Here is a 19,102-nt window from a genome sequence, read left to right as displayed (position 1 = left end):
TACTTACCCTCAATTTATTCTAAACCTATATGAATTTCTTTATTCTGCTGTAACACAAAATAAGATATTTTGAAGAATGTCGGTAGCCAAACATTTGATGGACCCCCTTGACTTCCATAGTATATTTTTCCTATACTTTGGAAATCAATGGGGCCCATCAACTGTTTAGTTACCCATATTCTTCAAAATATCTTCTTTTGTGTTCAGCAGAAAAAAATAATTCAAACAGGTTTGGAACAACTTTAGGGTGAGTAAATGATAACAGAATTTTAATTTTTGGGTGAAGTATCCCTTTAAGCAATCTATTTGCAAGTGAACTTATAAATGTTGACAAAATCATCCATTTATCTTTCAATTAATCTAGCAGATAAGTGCATTTAAATGCTACATTCTTGCTCTTTTATGCTGTTTGAAATATTTATTGTGAAATAATGCATACTATTATACTAACGACTTGTAGGCTTTTCCTCTTTCCACATCTCCTATCCATCTTTAAAATCTACATTTCTGAATTTCTGAATAATAAAAAAAAAACTCATAGGCTTACAGTACATTTTCTGCTCTTAGGCCAATTAAGTACTTTCTAGGACAGAGATTACAGCAATTGCAAGTGAACATAAGTGGGTACAGAAATGTGGGAAAGTAAGAGATAAAAGTCTTACTGTCAGCATCATCCTTTATCTTGATGAGCGTCTCATTCTGAACCCCTATGGAGGCCCCAAACGGAGACTCACTCTTGGGACTTCCCAGCACCAATCTCAGCTCCTCATCTTCCTCATGTTCAGTGCCATCCACGAGGATGAGGACACAAGGCTTTTCCACCTCACCTACACAAGTAATCATTTCAAGAGAGAGTTGTTGTTAAGTATGCATAAAATATGTCAGCACATCAAACAGCGAAATAATTATTTAGGATAAATCAATGGATTTTCTATCAGAATCATGTCTATCATGTTTATAGCTTAAACACACTTAATACTACCTGGTAAAAAGACAATGGTGGAGACGTCTGTGTTTGGCCTCTCATTGAAATCCATCATGACTTGGGCTGTGCCTTGACGGCTGTAGCATCGCACGCTTGACTTGTAGCTCAGATCTCCGCTCCGGTACACAATAACAGAAATCTGTCCATCATTCTCATTACACGTGTACGTAGGATCTCGGAATTGCACTTTGGGCACTAAAAAACAAAAGTCTCATATTTAAACCCAAATCCTGTTTATCGTAATTGTTTTGGTCTTGTTTTTGCATTCTTTATTTTGCCTTTTTAAGGTTTAGTATAAGACTGCTCACAATCTGAGATGGAGTCGTTGACGTAGATTGTAGCTTTTCCAGGTTCTCCCAAAATGCCGTTCATGGGCATACGGAGAACCAGCTCAAACTTCTCTGGCCCCTCTAGCACCGGCTGTCCCAGGTCATCCAGGATCGTAACCTTGAACGTCTGCATGTTGACGCCCGGGGAAAAGTCCAGGTTCTTACTAATCCCAACATAGTCCACACCAGCTGTGTTAAAGGTTTGAAGAAAGTTAGTGGGTCAATGGAGAAACAAATTAAGAAAGTTCAATGACAAAAGAACAATTTCCTCTCACAGGTAAATTAACAGTGGGAAAATAAATGCCTCTCTCATTGTCACATGACTGCAGGAATGGCCAACCTTTTTGTCCCGAATAAAGCAAAATAAATTAAGTATACTGATATTAGACTGGTAAAAGAATACATTTGTGGTTAGCAGTGTTGGGTGTAATTACTTACTAAATAATCTATTAACTGTAATTGAATTACTTTTCCCTTAAAAAGAAGGTCCTTGGTTCGAGCCCCGGCTGAGCCAGGAGTCCTTTCTGTGTGAAATTTGCACGTTTTCCTAGAGTCAGCATGGGTTTCCTCCGGGTGCTCCGGTCCAAAGACATGCAGGTTATGTGAATTGTATATGCCAAATTGTTGTAGGAGTGTGTGTGAGTGTGAATGTGTCTCAGTCCTCGGTTGTGTCAGAAAGGGCATCCGGTGGAAAACCTGTGCCAAATCAAATGTGTGTCTGTGTCAAGCGGACCCTGCAAATGAGCGGGAATAACACTAGGAAGATGGAGTGTTTCTTGATCATGGTAGATAGAGGCACTGAAGACCTTGTCAGTAAGAGTGAGTAGGGCTCTCGTCTTCTGGCGCTGTCTATTTTTGTGTGTGTTGTAAAGCCTGTGGGGCTTGTAACAGCATATTATTGTCTCATGGTGTGGATTTCTTGAAATACAAGCTCGACTATGTATTATATTAACCAAGCATGTTGACAGTAATTATATATAAAAGCATCTGCACAAAGAATTGCCATATGGACAGGTCTGTCTAATACATACCTTCGGCTGAAACAGGGTCAGTCTTTCGAGACCGCACTGTGACTGTTCCGGTTTTGGAAATATCACTTCCTGTTCTCCAAACCCGGACTTCGACATAACCGTCACTCTCATCTACGTGGTACTCCATTTCTCCGAAATAAAATACTGGTGCTGTTAGAAAATAAAAAGAGGTGTTTAATGGAAGGAACAATCTAGATATAAGCATGATCACCACACGAGTAATGTCATAACATAAAATAAAATATTTAGAATAACTGTTATTGTTCATTTTATGAAAGTCAATAGGGTCCAAAACAACACTTGGACCCCTATGAATTTAATTATACGGACAAATAAACCCAAATATAGTTTGTGTTCCGTAAAGGAAAGAAAGTCATACAGGTTTGTATTGGGGGTGAGTAAATTACGACAGAATTTTTTGGCGGGGGGGGGGGGGGGGGGGGAGGGGATGGGGTTTGGGGCAGGGGGGATAACTATCCCTTTAAGAATGAGGAACTGTCTGAGGCAGCTCTGACAAAAGGTACGAGGATGTGGAGACAGACGGGCTAGCATGGACCTGTCTGTCTGCAATTAACACTTTACCCATCTTAGAATTCAGTGCCAAATCCTTGTTCATAGCACAAACACCCTATCTGCTGGTGAAAGGTCTATGTCACACTCAGCTTCCAAATGTGTTTTCTTGGAAGACACAGTGTCATGTACTGAATCTGATTGAGGGTAAGACATTGCGGGTGTTGAAGGAGTTTAAGCTGCTATACGTCCACGGTAGGAAGCACATCTAAGCCCAAGGAAAATAAACAACATGTGTGATGAGACTCTTTTCCTCTCGTTTTAGTCTTGTGTGGCATGGGTGACTCACAGGCGACGTGATAAAAAAAAAACAAAAAAAACAGCAGGTTCATTTTTACCCCTAAACCAGCACTGAACAGTTGACACATTAGGATGGAATGCATTGATGAGGTCATGCGGGGTGTTTGGAGATGGGTTAATTCCATTAAAAAAACTTAAAATAGAACCACTTCAGCATTTGAGCTTTTGTTAAGGCCCATCATAGAATGATTTTACCGGTCACAAAGCTCCAACTCTTACATTATGAGGAAATACTGTCAGGGACAGAGTCAAATTTTGAGTGACAGAAATAGTTCACGGAAAAATGAAATTCTGACAAATATTCTATGCCACATTATGCCAAGTTTGACATCTGAATGCATGTCTTTTGATTGATTACTAAGTGATGTGTTCGAACGTTTAGTTTAGAACGTTTGATTTGTGAATATACAGAGCAGCTTGGACATTCTACAAAATTTTTCTTTCAGAATGAAGAAAAACACACAGGTTTGGAATAACATGACATAATGTGACCTCAATAATTAATACATACTCAGAATAAATTCTGAAGGATCATGTGACACTGAAGACTAATGGCTACTGAAAATTCAGCTTTGCCATCACAGAAATAACTTACATTTTAAATTATATTCAAAGAGAAAACAGCTACTTTGAATTATAATAATATTTCACATTATTACTGTATTTCCTGTATTTTTGATCAAATAAATGCAGCCTCGGTAAGCATAAGAGTCTTTTTATAAACATTAAAAAAAATCACAATGACCCTGAAAACTTTTATGTTAGTTTAAGTGGTGCTTTTCTATTCCAAACTTGCCGTCGCACTACAGATGTTTAGTATTGCTTAAGTATGAGCAATAGTAATATTTTTGTGTTTCATATTTCCTTTTAATGTGCTGAAACTACTAAATTAATAACTTGCATTAATGATCAAAGGCTAAACTTTAACAAAAAAGTTGTCATGCTTCACCTGCAATAACACGCACATAACAAACGTGTGAAGTTGCGTAAAAGCTCACAGGGGCCTAATATGTCTTTAGGCACTGCCTAGAGTTTTGTGTCCAAGGGCGAAAATTGTTCATGATGTGAAAATCCCATTATAAAATGTAGAGACCAGAAAAACGGAGAGGCAGTTATCTCCAGCTTTATCTAGGTCTTGGAGACACATTAAATATAATTGCATGATGTGCCTTGGCACTGCCAGAGCCTGTCCCTGCAGAGACATAAAGTACTGTGGGCGATCGGAAGGTGATATAAAATGAGTGCTTTGGTTTTGCTTTTGTGTGGGTGCGTTTTGGTGTGTGTCTCACTGCTCCCACTATCAGATAAGGTTCATTTCTAAAAGGTACAAACAGTGAGCTTCAAAGCACCACAGTCCATTAACTGAAAGGCAAGCCATTGACTCCTACACGACCCAAACCCAAACTCAGGCGCTTCACGGGGTGGATCAGGTTACCCATGTGGCAGTCTGCCATGGTGCTAGTGGGCTAAATTTGGACAACTGAGTTTTTTTTTTTTTCTTTAAAGGTTCTGCAGTTAGGTACACTAATGCATTATCTTTCCAAAACTTGAATTATCTGGCCTGTAGCCTATAGTGCACTCTGACAATCACTCTTAACTGGCATTTTACTTCACTGCACATTTGACCGCTCAAAAGCTGCTCTTTAAAGTAACTCCAGCCAGCAACCTTTTCACAAGAACAGAACCAGAAGACATTTATGCACAGCTCCTTCTCACCTCATTTCAACTCTCTGTAATTAAACCTCCAGGTGGAAAAAGCTGAAACAAAGGAGGGAAATGCAATCATTTCAAAGACTAATATTTCCGAAACATAAAATATTTCTTCCTATTTCTAAAATATTGTTTAGTGTGACATGGCCAACGATAGCATCTTTATTTATTTATAACTAAATTTTAAAACTGTAATAAATTTCACACACACACATGTATATATATGTATATAGCAGAGTTTACATCTGATTTAAACACTTGGCGTTAGCCTAGGGAGAGAGGCAGAATGTACCCTGGGAGTCTGGTGTGCGGTTCACACATCTACGCACAGACACGTTTGTGCGCTTGAACTTTCCTTAGCATTCCCACAGAGCGACAGCATTTATAAAAAGCAAAGACCTCAGGGTGGAAGAAAATGGCAGAACACATTAGCACAGCGCTAAGTGTTTTTCAGAGTGAACACATTGTACACCTTTCCACAGGAGCTCTCACATGAGTCTGAATTGATTTAAGGTAATTTTCTTGAAAAAAAACACCAGGACAGGTCATTTTTGTGCAAAAAAGCAGGTCACATTTACTTCAACCGCAAAAAAAAGCAAAAGCCATTTATGTTAACATTGCTTAACTGTTTACAAAATGACCTGCATGTAATGTAAAGATTTCAGTCACAATTGCAAGTTCTATATGCTCAAAAGTCCAGAAACTGATGATTACGTAATGAATATGAGATTTAGATTCTTTAAATAACCAGGAATAAACAAACAGTTTCACAACAGGACATCTGCCTCGTCTCCTCCAGGCTGACCCAGAATCGGAAGACTGAATCTTAATAATAGGCTCCAGACAGACAGCCACCTACACTCATTTTGCTCCCTCCGGATACTCCCTTCCAATCTCGCTCTCCAAGTGGATCATAATCATAGCTTTATTAGCCCAACACACATTCACTGCCTGACATCAAGCAGCATATTAGTGAGCCCGATCCTTAGGTACAAGTATCCTCTTGTTTTACAGTTACAACAACTCAGGCACAGTTCTTTCTCTACGCTTACGAGGGTGATTTTTGCCGTATCCAGCGGCAGTTACTGCAGCGTGCGAGAACACGTCCCCAACACACTCATTATCAACAAACAGGTTTTCAACATGTGATGTTGCCAGCTGATTTCTGTTACCAATACAATTACAGAAGGCTTGTGAGGACCAAATACAAGAACAGTAAAACCTGAAAAGGTCTGTATAAAGGCCTGTTCATACCAGGAACAATAACTATAAAGATACCTATATTAGCATCCACACATTACACCAGCGGACGATATTGTTCTGTTTATTCTAAGCGCGTGCTTGTCTGTCACTCTAAATGCTCGAGCTTGTTACAACAGGATGGATTCTGATTGGCTGTCATTGTTTTTATCGTTCTTAAGCTGGATAAAATCGTTCTGAAAGTGATTTCAACGATATTGTTGCTCTGTGCCGTTATCCTAATAGATGTGGTGTGAACACTGCTATTCTTTAATATTGAGAACGATTTTTAGAACTATATCTTTATCATTATCTTTATAGTTATCGCCTTAAGGTTCAGAGGTAATATACAAATGAAAATACCCCTTTCTCACTATAAGCTAAAACAACATAAATCAATAGAAAGTCCCAACCTTGAGAGTAAAACAAACGTGTGTGAGAAGCTCGGTACAGAAAGAATAGAGTAGTACTAGAGGTAAAGCCTGTAAGAGAGGTCTGTCATCCATCCATCCATCCATCCACCCACCCATCACTTTTTTATTAAATAAAAAACTACCAAAGAAAAAAAAAGTCCAGTGTAAGCAGACTATTTTTACCCGGTGTTGCTGCTGTCTGTGCGTGCTTTGAGTACTCTAAGTAGGTGGCACTCAATAAGCTGACACAGTGCTGTCTTTTCTAAAAAAACAGTCGATCAGGTTTCAGGTGTATGCGTCATTTGCAAAGGCGAACGAGCACTGCTGTCAGACAGCAGCTCAAGGCGATGTTTTCTTTCTTTCTTTCTTTCTTTTTTTCTTCTCCTTCTTGCTGAAATTCTTGACATCAGCCAAGAATCTGGACTGGAAAACAAAATAACAATGAAGATGCAAACAAAGCCACTTTCTACAAGGCAGTGTCCTCCACCCTGTGTATTTATACTTGACAAATCACCCGTAAGAAACAGGATCATCAACCTGTCACAGTGTCTGGTTTATGTTCCCTGGTGTCCACTAGAGGTCCTCTTTCCTCACGGTGTCATTCACGTTTGGAACTGCATTCCCCACAATCCTTGTCTGCGCTCATCACTGTTCATTGAACTCAGCTGTTCCCCATCATGATTGTCTTGTTCTGTGTATAAATACCCTGCCTGTTTAGTGTTTGTTACGGAGTCCTTGTATATTGTCACACCACTTCTGGTAGCCTGTTTTTTTTGCCTGTTCTTGTTTGTTTTCGGATTGCCTTTTGGATTTGACCTTTGCCTGGACTAGTTTGTGAGTACGGATTACCCTATTAAATACTGCTTTTGGATCTAACCCCTGTTTCCCGTGTGTGGATCGTGACAGAAGGACTCCGTCACAAAGAGATCCAGCATGATGGGGTTCCGTATCCTCCCTCCTACCACGGAGAAAGAGAGGAGGGGCCATGTCCAAAATTTGATGAGCTTTCGTCAGCAATGCCTGCCGGTGGGTTGCATTGCCCAGTCATTTTGGACGCTCTCGAGGGGAATGGGATACAGTGAGGCAGCATTAAAGGACATTTTTAATACCTGTCTTGATGACCCATTGCCGGGGTGGGAAATGAAGGGTCTGGAAGTCTTGGACTTTTGGAGTTTTACCAGATACCTTGAGCATCGGAGTCAGTGGGATGTATTGGAGCCTCGCCATGCCGACACCGTCACGAGTCCGGTGGTCCCAGTTCCGGTGGTCCCGAGTCCGGTGGTCCCAAATCCGGGGGTCCCGAGTCCGGTGGTCCGAAGGCGGAGGAGGAGGAAGAAAGAGACGTCTACCGTCACTTCTGCCGATTCAGAGACTGTTCACGCTCCATCTGCCCAGCCAGAGACTGTTCACGTCACGTCTGCCCAGCCAGAGACTGTTCACGTCACGTCTGCCCAGCCAGAGACTGTTCACGTCACGTCTGCCCAGCCAGAGACTGTTCACGTCACGTCTGCCCAGCCAGAGACTGTTCACGTCACGTCTGCCCAGCCAGAGACTGTTCACGTCACGTCTGCCCAGCCAGAGACTGTTCACGTCACGTCTGCCCAGCCAGAGACTGTTCACGTCACGTCTGCCCAGCCAGAGACTGTTCACGTCACGTCTGCCCAGCCAGAGACTGTTCACGTCACGTCTGCCCAGCCAGAGACTGTTCACGTCACGTCTGCCCAGCCAGAGACTGTTCACGTCACGTCTGCCCAGCCAGAGACTGTTCACGTCACGTCTGCCCAGCCAGAGACTGTTCACGTCACGTCTGCCCAGCCAGAGACTGTTCACGTCACGTCTGCCCAGCCAGAGACTGTTCACGTCACGTCTGCCCAGCCAGAGACTGTTCACGTCACGTCTGCCCAGCCAGAGACTGTTCACGTCACGTCTGCCCAGCCAGAGACTGTTCACGTCACGTCTGCCCAGCCAGAGACTGTTCACGTCCCGTCTGCCCAGTCAGAGACTGTTCACGTCCCGTCTGCCCAGTCAGAGACTGTTCACGTTCCGTCTGCCTTCATGGACCTGGACCACCTGGAGCGTCTGGCTCGGATCCTGGACATGCCCGTGTCTGCTATTCCAGAGCCGTTGCCCGTTACAGAGCCGGAGCCGGAGCCAGTGACCGTTCCAGAGCCAGAGCCAGTGCCCGTTCCAGAGCCAGAGCCGGAGCCCGTTCCAGAGCCCGTTCCAGAGCCGGAGCCAGTGTCTGTTCCTGAGCCGGAGCCAGTGTCTGTTCCTGAGCCGGAGCCAGTGTCTGTTCCTGAGCCGGAGCCAGTGTCTGTTCCTGAGCCGGAGCCAGTGTCTGTTCCTGAGCCGGAGCCAGTGTCTGTTCCTGAGCCGGAGCCAGTGTCTGTTCCTGAGCCGGAGCCAGTGTCTGTTCCTGAGCCGGAGCCAGTGTCTGTTCCTGAGCCGGAGCCAGTGTCTGTTCCTGAGCCGGAGCCAGTGTCTGTTCCTGAGCCGGAGCCAGTGTCTGTTCCTGAGCCGGAGCCGTGGCCGCCCGAGGGTTCTTCACCGCCCTGGCCGCCCGAGGGTTCTTCACCGCCCTGGCCGCCCGAGGGTTCTTCACCGCCCTGGCCGCCCGAGGGTTCTTCACCGCCCTGGCCGCACGAGGGTTCTTCACCGCCCTGGCCGCCTGAGGGTTCTTCACCGCCCTGGCCGCCCGAGGGTTCTTCACCGCCCTGGCCGCCCGAGGGGTCGTCTGCTTCGCCCTGGCCACCCGATGGACTGTCCGCTTCGCCCGGGCAGCCGGATGAACTGACCGCTTCGCCCGGGCAGCCGGATGAACTGACCGCTTCGCCCTGGTCACCGGCTAAATCGTTATTTCCCGTTTTTGTTCCCCTACATGGACCTGGCCCACCATCCCTCCCCCTGATCCTCCGCCATTCCACCTCCCTCCTGAACTCTTGTGTTGTGTGTTAGTTGTCTTGGAGCGTCTGGTAGCCGCTCCGTAGAGGGGGGGTCATGTCACAGTGTCTGGTTTATGTTCCCTGGTGTCCACTAGAGGTCCTCTTTCCTCACGGTGTCATTCACGTTTGGAACTGCATTCCCCACAATCCTTGTCTGCGCTCATCACTGTTCATTGAACTCAGCTGTTCCCCATCATAATTGTCTTGTTCTGTGTATAAATACCCTGCCTGTTTAGTGTTTGTTACGGAGTCCTTGTATATTGTCACACCACTTCTGGTAGCCTGTTTTTGCCTGTTCTTGTTTGTTTTCTTGTTTTTGGATTGCCTTTTGGATTTGACCTTTGCCTGGACTAGTTTGTGAGTACGGATTACCCTATTAAATACTGCTTTTGGATCTAACCCCTGTTTCCCGTGTGTGGATCGTGACACAACCTGCGAACTGCTATACGTAAGAGACTTCCCATTGTCATTTACGTCACCTTGAAAATCAAGAGCTGAGTTAAAACTGAAAAAGTGCTAAACAAAATATCTTTAGTAAAATTTGTTAGCTCAAATATCTATCTATCTATCTATCTATCTATCTATCTATCTATCTATCTATCTATCTATCTATCTATCTATCTATCTATCTATCTATCTATCTATCTATCTATCTATCTATCTATCTATCTATCTATCTATCTATCTATCTATCTATCTATCTATCTATCTATCTATCTATCTAAAAACAGCAGCAGCTGACCAATGTGCTTTACGACATCAGATAAAATAAATACAAGCAAAAGCAGTAGAAAACTAATTTCACAAATAAAATCAGAGACAATTTTCAAACTAAATAGCAAAAGAAAACCAAAATACTAACAGAAGTCAAATACAAAAACTATCATCAAGGAACATTACTGTAAAAGCAATGGAAAAATAATATGTTTTAAACAAAGATTTAAAAATCTGTAATGTAGGAGCAAATCTAATGTGAACTGCTAACCTGTTTCAGAGTTTAGGGCCTGCAACAGCAAAGGCACGTTCTCCTCTTTGTTTTAATCTGGCTCAGGAAACAATGAGCAATCTATGACTACCGGAGCGAAGAGCTCGAGAGGGGATATGTAGAGATATAAGTTCAGATAAGGGGGCTAAGTTGTTTAGGGACTTCAAAACAAAAACTAGGGTTTTAAACTCCAATCTAAACCACACAGGAAGCCAATGCAATGATGCTAACACAGGAGTAATGTGAGTGAATTTACGGAGGCCCAGTAAAAGACTTGCTGATGGGTTTTGGACCAACTGGAGACGGGCCAAGGAAGTAGCGTTCATTCCACAATACAGTGAGTTACAGTAGTCTAAACGTGATGATATAAAAACATGAATTACTCTATCAAAGTCTTGAAAAGAGAGAAAATGCTTAATTTTGGAAAGAAGACAGAGATGAAAGAAACAAGATCTAACCACTGAGTTCACTTGTTTGTTAAGTTTCAACTCCCTGCCAAGCCAAACGCCTAAGTTTTTAACAAGAGTTTTGGCTTGAGATGCTTGAGATGTGACATGTTGATCATTAACAAACTCTGTGTGACATCTAGATTTTTACATCCTCCAAACTCCTATCTATCTATCTATCTATCTATCTATCTATCTATCTATCTATCTATCTATCTATCTATCTATCTATCTATCTATCTATCTATCTATCTATCTATCTATCTATCTATCTATCTATCTATCTATCTATCTATCTATCTATCTATCTATCTATCTATCAATCTGTCTGCAAACACAGTCAATTATCACCTAAAAGTCAGCAAAGCATCTGTAATGAATGGCTTGGTGACATTCTGGACAGAGTTACAGATTGAAAAAATATTCTCTGAAGTCGACCCTCATAAAAATCCTGACAGAGACATCAACGTGGCACCACAGTTGTGCTGACGCCTCCAGAGCTGACCCTGGAGTCTCAAACACGGCGTTTCAACACACAGCAGTTTAAATTACATCACAACGACCAACTGTTGGGAATTTCAGGCATGCAACCTCTGTCCTCTAAAAATAAGGACACTTTAAAACACCATAAAATGTTGCCATAAATAGTAATAAAATCAGTCTTATCCACGATTCAATTGCCCAGAGATAGGGGAGCTTTGGCAAAGGCAGGCTGTCTATCGTCTGATTTCCCTGCTGTTTTGTTTTCCATGAGATTTTTTAATGAAAGATTTGCTTGTATAAACCAAATTACTTCAAATGGTGTTATACATCAAACACAAACTGAATAAATTTGATTTGCTGAAGTTTTATTTTCTGGCATGTGTGTGTGTGTGTAAATGCAAATAGATTTCAGACCTCCCACACACTTGAGGGCTCTTTTTTTCCCAACAGAATCCGAGTTTCATGTAGGTAGAAATTAAAAATCAGCGGTTTTTTGTTGGATCTTTTACTTCCAGTGTACCCTGTCTGTGCAGGATAAGCATCGGTCTCAGGAGATAGCCGGGCAGCTGTGAGGGGAGGGGAGGCCCGGAGGTGTTGCTGAACAAAGAGGCACCGTGGGGAGATATGATAGAGAACAGCACCTGTAACTACGCCTGGAGATGAGCGATAAGGTGCTTTCTGGGGCACAGACGCACGTGTGCACACGACTGAACACTGCTTTCTACTTCATATTGGATAGTCTTGTTTTTGGTGCACATTTAGAGCCAGATTTACTAACAGAAGCACCAACCCTCTTTTGGTGTTAGAAAACTACTGTCAGGATTTACTAACGACAGGCAGTGAAAAATTAGCGCTGAAAAGGTGTGGACAGGGTTATTTTTGCGGCTGACCTTATTGCATATGCATCTGTAGGAGTTTCCCTTTCAGATTCAAATTTATGAGAGGAGAGTATTGAAATGAATCACGCAATTGACGGTGATTTACTAAGGTTTGCGCTAGTCAATTTACTGGTATTTGCGGCATTATTTAAAGACCAAAAAAAGCATGTCTTAAACCAAATGCTAATTTGCGCTGCTCTTGGTAGATTGTGTTGGTCATTATGGAAATGATCCGGCTGTGTTTGTGTTCTTTTATTTGCGTGTCGTCAGTAGATCATGCACAGAACTTTCCTCTCCAATCTGCGCTTTTCTGGAATTGCACTCTCACACTTATATTTGCCCTGTTTAGTAAATCTGTCCCATAGTGTAATTTTTAATCATTTTAAAATTTAAAGGATAAAATAAACATGCCAGGATCTGTTATATACGTTTTGTTTATCAATAAAAACTTCTACTTTCTAAATGGATAGTTAATCTAAAAAAGGAAATTATGCCATTTTCTATTCACTCTCGTTGCTCACCCAATGTCAGTTCTTCGTACATAGCTTTAGTATTTATTATAAAAGTCGAATAATTCAACGATAATTGCATTGTATGAAAAAATATATACACATGTTTTGAGCAACATGAAGATGAGTAAGTGATAACAGAATTTTCATTTTATTATGAATTAAACTATAATAAATTAAATTAAAATAATTTATAATTAAATACAAATTTAATAATAAATAAAAAAATTCAAGCACAGCTTCACTCTGAAAGGTTCAGGCAGGTTGCTCTTTGAAGCACCAAAAAGAAAGAAAGAAAGAAATCCAAAACACCATATTGGAATAATAACAATCTCTCTACAGACAAAATAATCCATTCTCTCCACTTTAAGGTGAGGCTGCACCCTTCTATGCTTTCATACTTCAGGAATTATGGCTGGAAAATCGTTTCAAGGTTTGCTGTGGTGTTCAATAAATCCTATGAATTTAGATTAAACATTCAGTGTGATCTTGCCTTCAGATTTCTGCGCTAGATCGCTACGGGACTGTGTTAAAACAAAGCCTCCGACAGCTTCCCAGACTGCTGCCTCATATGGAAGCACCTGTCAAGAAAATGTTCAAACATCTGAGCCTGCAAGTGCCCCAAAGATTTAAAAGAATAGTTTGTTGTATAAGATGCCCTGCCTAAAAATTCAGAGCGCTCATAAATATTTTACGATTATTTAAGAATTCTCCAGTCTTTCTGTGCATTGCTTAAGCAGTGCAAAACACTACTGGTTACGTGAAATCCCACTCAAAAGGTCCTGCAACTGTTACAAGCTCTTGCGATTATATTTTCCATGTACTGCAGAACTTAATCCCACAGGATAATTTGTACTTTTTTTTAATGCCTCTGATCATCAACCTCAAACTACGCACTCTTGGTGAAACAATATTACGAAACTGAAATATAAACAGCAAGCATGCCAAACAAATCAAACACATCCAACACAGTGAACATTCTCACCATCATCTGCATCGGGCAGGATGGTCACTCTGGTGGTGGGGAACTCCTGACCCAGACGGCCGCCCATGGGCATGCTTAGGGTGACATTAAAGCTTTCCTCTGCCTCGTAGAGGGAGTCATCGATGACGACCACACGGCAGTGCCTCTCTGTCTCGCCCTTATCGAAACGCAGCACACTGTGGTGTTCCTCAGGCCGGGAAATGTAGTCAGAGTAGGAAAGCACTGTGGTGGGAACTGTGCCCTTGGCCGTACCTGCACGGAAGAGGATAAAGGGAAGATAAGAGGAAGGTTTGAGCATTCAAATTTAATCTCACAGGTTTAGTCAGGGACAAACGCCACTTTAAAGTCTAAACATGTAGTTGAAGAATTCGGATAAGTTTAAAAGTTCACGAAATTTGATTTGGTTAGTAAAGAATGGAAATACCTTTAAGTTAAGTTTCATTCAGTTCCAATCATAATTCACCTTGTTGTGTGAAGCAAACCACCATGAGCTCTTGACTGACATCTCCAGATCTTCGCACAGGAATCAGAAGTTCTCCGATATCTTCCTCAATCGAGTATGTAGCCAAGGGGATGAACACTGTGCATTCTAGGGCAAAAAGCAACTATCACATTTAGTATAAATCCACAAAAAATAACACAACTTTATAGACAAAGAAAGAAAAGAGTTACTGAAATCATCATTATTTGAGGAGCTTCATCGGTTCAGATGGATTCGGTTGTGCTTCATACCTAAAGTTTTGTCAAAGCTTGAAATGTATGTCTTCAAACAAACACCAACGTTTCTAACCTTTTAAAAATGCATGTGTAACTTAAGTTTACTGTATTTTTAATGTGGGATTGATCTCTCACAACTGTGGTCAAAAGGTTCAGAATTTCATAATAATTTAAAAAAAAAACAAGATTCATGATAAGTAATTGTAGTGGGAGAGATACAAATAACAACTCTTATCAGAAGAGTTGGGAATGGATAAAAAAAAAATAACAGGAATAGGAGTAGCATCGAAGAAAACACAAAAGATAGCATGTTAATACTATGGGGTGTTGTTAAGCTCCATGTATTCATAGGTTAAAAAACATTTGGCAACTTCACGGTCACCATTTCAATGAAATGAAACCCCTTTATCCGTATAAGACTTGACTTTAAGTGAGTATTGGGACAATATATGGCTGAGCAGCTCTCTAAGGACACTAACTGGGGTTTCTTTCAGAAAACGAAATTAAAAACTTGATTATATGCTTTGTTCAAATCTGAAGCTTTCTTTGCACTTATAGAGGCAGAAGATAATTAAATGAGATTTAACCTTTCAGACTGTGGCATTAAGTTGCTTTTATGTCCTTCTGCAAGGGAATAACATAGGCTTATCACTGTAATTTATAAATGTCAAATGAGTGTTATGTAGCCTACCCTGCTCCATCAATCTCTCCATTCCAGCTCAACTTGACTATGTAATGTTAACCTCTCAATTAAAGGCGCACTGCAGGAATTCCGTTTTTGTCAAACAGCGACCCCTAGAGTCGATGTGGAGTACTTGTATTTAACGTTACTGTCGTAAATGCCACTCACGCAGAGCGTCTCTGCCATAGACTGGTCTCTGCACTCACGGCCTGACACCCCTTTGAAGCTGTTATATTAAGGTACAAATCTTGCATAGTGTGCATTTTTTGCATTAAATAAGAGATCTAGCGCTAAAATGTGTTTTTGAACTCAAGTTGAGCGCTCGTGTCCGCTGCTATCAGTGTCATGGATACAGTGTTCTCTCTCTGTGGCGTGCAGTCTTCACTCGGACGCGCTCTACAATCTATCGCAGTTGCGGAGACTCTCTATTCATTACGGTGAAATCACAAAATAAAATGAACAAAAACGTGTCCCTGCTTGATATAGACTGTAACCACTGATGAACATATTCAGTTTTGATGAGAGAGAAAAAACGTAGAACCTGTAACCTCTGACACGCTTGGCAAAAGATGTACCACTAGACCATTAAAGAACTCAAACAAAACTTGCGGATTGATGCATTTATTTACGGGTTGAGCAGAGAGGCTCATTCTCTTTTCCTTTTCCTAGTCTCTTCCGACCGCGTTTTCTTCGCTTTTTCCATCGTCGAGTATCACGTCTGAAATGCGCGCAAGTGTCTTCTTGCTTCATATGTTGTTGTTGATGTGTGTGACGTCGTTGCCGTAAAGCATGTTGTGATTCTCGCGAGATTTGTCGGGGGCGCTCCTCTCAAACTTGCATTGCTGTTTTTTCCAGCGGCGTCCCCCCAAGCTTTACTACCAGGATGATTCGCCCTACTGTGAGTTTGTTTACCACCGAAATTACTTTGAAGCTGTTATATTAAGGTACAATTCTTGCATAGTGTGCCTTTAAACACTGAACTAAAAATCGAAAAGATCGGAATCTTGATCTTTGATGAATGTGACTTAAAAATGAGTGTTTGCTGGTGCACAGTTTCTATATACTGTATACATTTGTGTAATTCATTTGTAATGAGGGATGCAATTCCTCATTTTGCATGGCATATAACTTTTTCTGCAGCAGTTTATTTCTACTACAAAAGAAACGATATTGCCATCTACAGGGCAATGAAGGTACTATATATCGTGTGTTTTGCCCTTACTCACCCAAACTTGTCAAAAAGGCTACATTACGTGAATGTGAGTGCATTAGCAGGTAATAGGCTTTATGCCGAGTGTCACGTGACCAAGACGGAAAACAGATCACATCGCTTCCGATTCAGGCCTTTTGTATGTGCTTCATGAAATTTTTTTGCGGTTTTACTCAAGATAACTTAAAAGGAGCAAGCAAAAATGAGCATAACAAAAATAAGTTTTTTTATTTTTCTTCTTCACACTAACGTTTAGATATTTAAATAGCAAAAAATACCAATAACAAAGTGAACTTAGTAGGTTAGCTGATTACCTTAAAAATCCATAGATATCGTAGTTCTTACGGCCGTTAACACTTTCTCTGACAAGCGGATGCAATGAGACCCGTTTTCCAGTTTGGTCACATGACGCTCGGCATAAAGCCTATTGTGAACCTCAGGTGTTTCATATATGAGATGAGGACGTGGTTCCAGCCGGTGATGAGGCTTTGACTATTTACTTTTACTTAACATTGTTTTATTTATTTGTTACATTGAAAAGACCTTTTTGAAGGATTTTTTAGCACTTAAGGCTGTTGTGTCGACCTTGATTTATTGCAATATTGAGGTGTTCCATTTTATTTCGACTTTAGAAAATAAGTTTGCTCTCCTCACAAATCATCTGTTTCTTGTTTTTCACTGGCATGTCTCTTAGCTTTTGAGGACTTGCGTATCCTTGAGCCTACATTCAGTACGAGTAAAATACTTAAATACTGTTAAAATCATATTCTCTATGACTTCCTACCATCAAACTATGCAGTATGATACAATCTCCACAACAGCCATGGTAACATGTCAAAAGAAAACATAATACTATGGTTATTTTGTAAGTGTAATAGCAGTAAAGAGCACAAGATATTTTAGGGACATCAGGCGTGAAATTCGCCATCTTAAGAACAGCAGTGTAAGTGTAAGATCTATGGAGAACGCTCATTCAGTCAGATAAGAGAACAAAGGGACTTGTTCCTGCTATATCAGCCGTAGATCCTGCCATCAAAGGCTTGGCTGCTCTGTTTTGAAGAGGAGGAACCAGGATATTATTCAGATGTTCTGGAGATATTATGCTATGATTACAATGCACAGAAGGGTGACCACTGTGATGTCTGCCCCCACCGACACTCCTTCTCCATATTTTTTCTCTTACCCTTTGCTTGGTTGGATTGTTTGTCTTATACACAAATTATTGTATTGCCTTCAAGTAACACTCACTCAGCAAATTCAATCTAAAATGTAATATTTCTCATTTCATTCATTTAATGTACTATTAAAGTTTCATAAACGGACCCTGTTTACTGTCTCATTACACATTTATGATTATTTCATTGTTGTGGGTGATTCCACCCCAAAAAATAAAGCGTCTTCGTAGCCTTTCCTAAAAAAAAAACATCCAAATAGTTTCTAATTGATAAAATCAGTCCTGGGCAACATTTTGATTTAAATTTCACTCAGCAATAATTAATCTTACAGCAGTAAAATAGGTTGCGAATGACATTTTGTGTTGACGCTAATGTTGTCATTTGATTTGCCAGTTCAGATATTTGCCTGATTTTAATGACACATTATTTTGGGGTAAGATTTTGTAAAGAAATAATTTATTTTATTCAGCAAGAATGTATGATTAAATTGAACAAAAATAAAGACTTTTACATTGTTCCAATAAAATATATTTCAAATAAATGCTGTTCTTTAGAACTTTCTAAGAATCCAGAAAAAAAATATCACACTTTAAACCAAAACAAAGCAGCACAAATGTTTTCATCATGGATAATAATAAGAAATGTTTGTTGAGCATCAATTCAATGTATTAGAATGATTTAGCAAGGATCATGTGACACTGAGGGCAGACAATAATGTTTTTTACAGTATTTTTGATTAAATATATACAGTATATAGCAATATATACAGCATATATATATATATATATATATATATATATATATACGTACATACAGCCGTGGTGAGCATAAGAAACTTAAAAATCTTACCATTCCCAAACTTTTGAACAGTTGAAATGTCCTGAAATTGAATATCTAAGACTGAGTAACAGACTAAACACATAACCCGTAAGCCCAAACATAGTTCATGTTAAATCTATTTCTAATGACTGGCTGAAGTTTGAGATAGTTTGTTTTAAGTTGAAATTTGTTTGAAAAAGTCTGGCTTTTGAACCCCCATACTGATCTTTGCTGCTACCTTAAACCATTCTCAGCACCTGGCTGGAACCCATGTTTCTTTGTTTTTGTTTTGTGAGCTCACCATCTCCGGGGTCAACGATTTCCACCGTTGCTGCCTCTGGGAACTCCAGTGCTCCCATGACAGGCTCTGACAGGACAATCTGGAAGGTCTCGGACTGCTCGTACAGGCTGTCCGACAAGATGCGCACCTTCCAAGTAGCAGTGGTCTGACCTGGGTTAAACTGGACTTGTTTCTGGGCTTTTCCTCGAAAATCTTTGTCCTTTTCAGCCGTACCATCTTTGGTGCCGATACCTTAAGAATGTAAGAGTAAATCAACTTTAAATCAAACATATAAAGCATTTAGTATTTTCTAACATTAGTAGATCAAATGGTAGGTAGGTTAAGCGCTAGATTTAAGGTAAACAGAGTTCGAAAATGTTAAATAGTATGTTCAGGATTTATATTCATTTTATT

At 40.7% G+C, this 19,102-nt stretch overlaps 1 protein-coding gene across 1 annotated transcript in view; it reads right to left on the bottom strand.

Moving 5' to 3' along the window:
* frem2b (FRAS1 related extracellular matrix 2b) overlaps positions 1-19,102 on the bottom strand; it is an 83,663-nt gene that overhangs the window by 18,339 nt on the left and 46,222 nt on the right. The window contains exons 4-10 of the mRNA XM_056272010.1: positions 18,710-18,940; positions 14,269-14,394; positions 13,806-14,057; positions 2,346-2,495; positions 1,294-1,503; positions 983-1,180; positions 663-827 (exon numbers count right to left, since the gene is read on the bottom strand). Of these exons, the coding sequence (XP_056127985.1) occupies positions 663-827; positions 983-1,180; positions 1,294-1,503; positions 2,346-2,495; positions 13,806-14,057; positions 14,269-14,394; positions 18,710-18,940 (1,332 nt within the window). The remainder of the gene's footprint in view (positions 1-662; positions 828-982; positions 1,181-1,293; positions 1,504-2,345; positions 2,496-13,805; positions 14,058-14,268; positions 14,395-18,709; positions 18,941-19,102) is intronic.

This window comes from Rhinichthys klamathensis, unplaced genomic scaffold (genome assembly GCF_029890125.1).
Source record: "Rhinichthys klamathensis goyatoka isolate OS25496 unplaced genomic scaffold, OSU_Roscu_1.1 h1tg000329l_1, whole genome shotgun sequence".
NCBI classification, from domain to species: Eukaryota; Metazoa; Chordata; class Actinopteri; order Cypriniformes; family Leuciscidae; genus Rhinichthys; species Rhinichthys klamathensis.
This window is presented reverse-complemented; position numbering and strand designations above follow the sequence as displayed.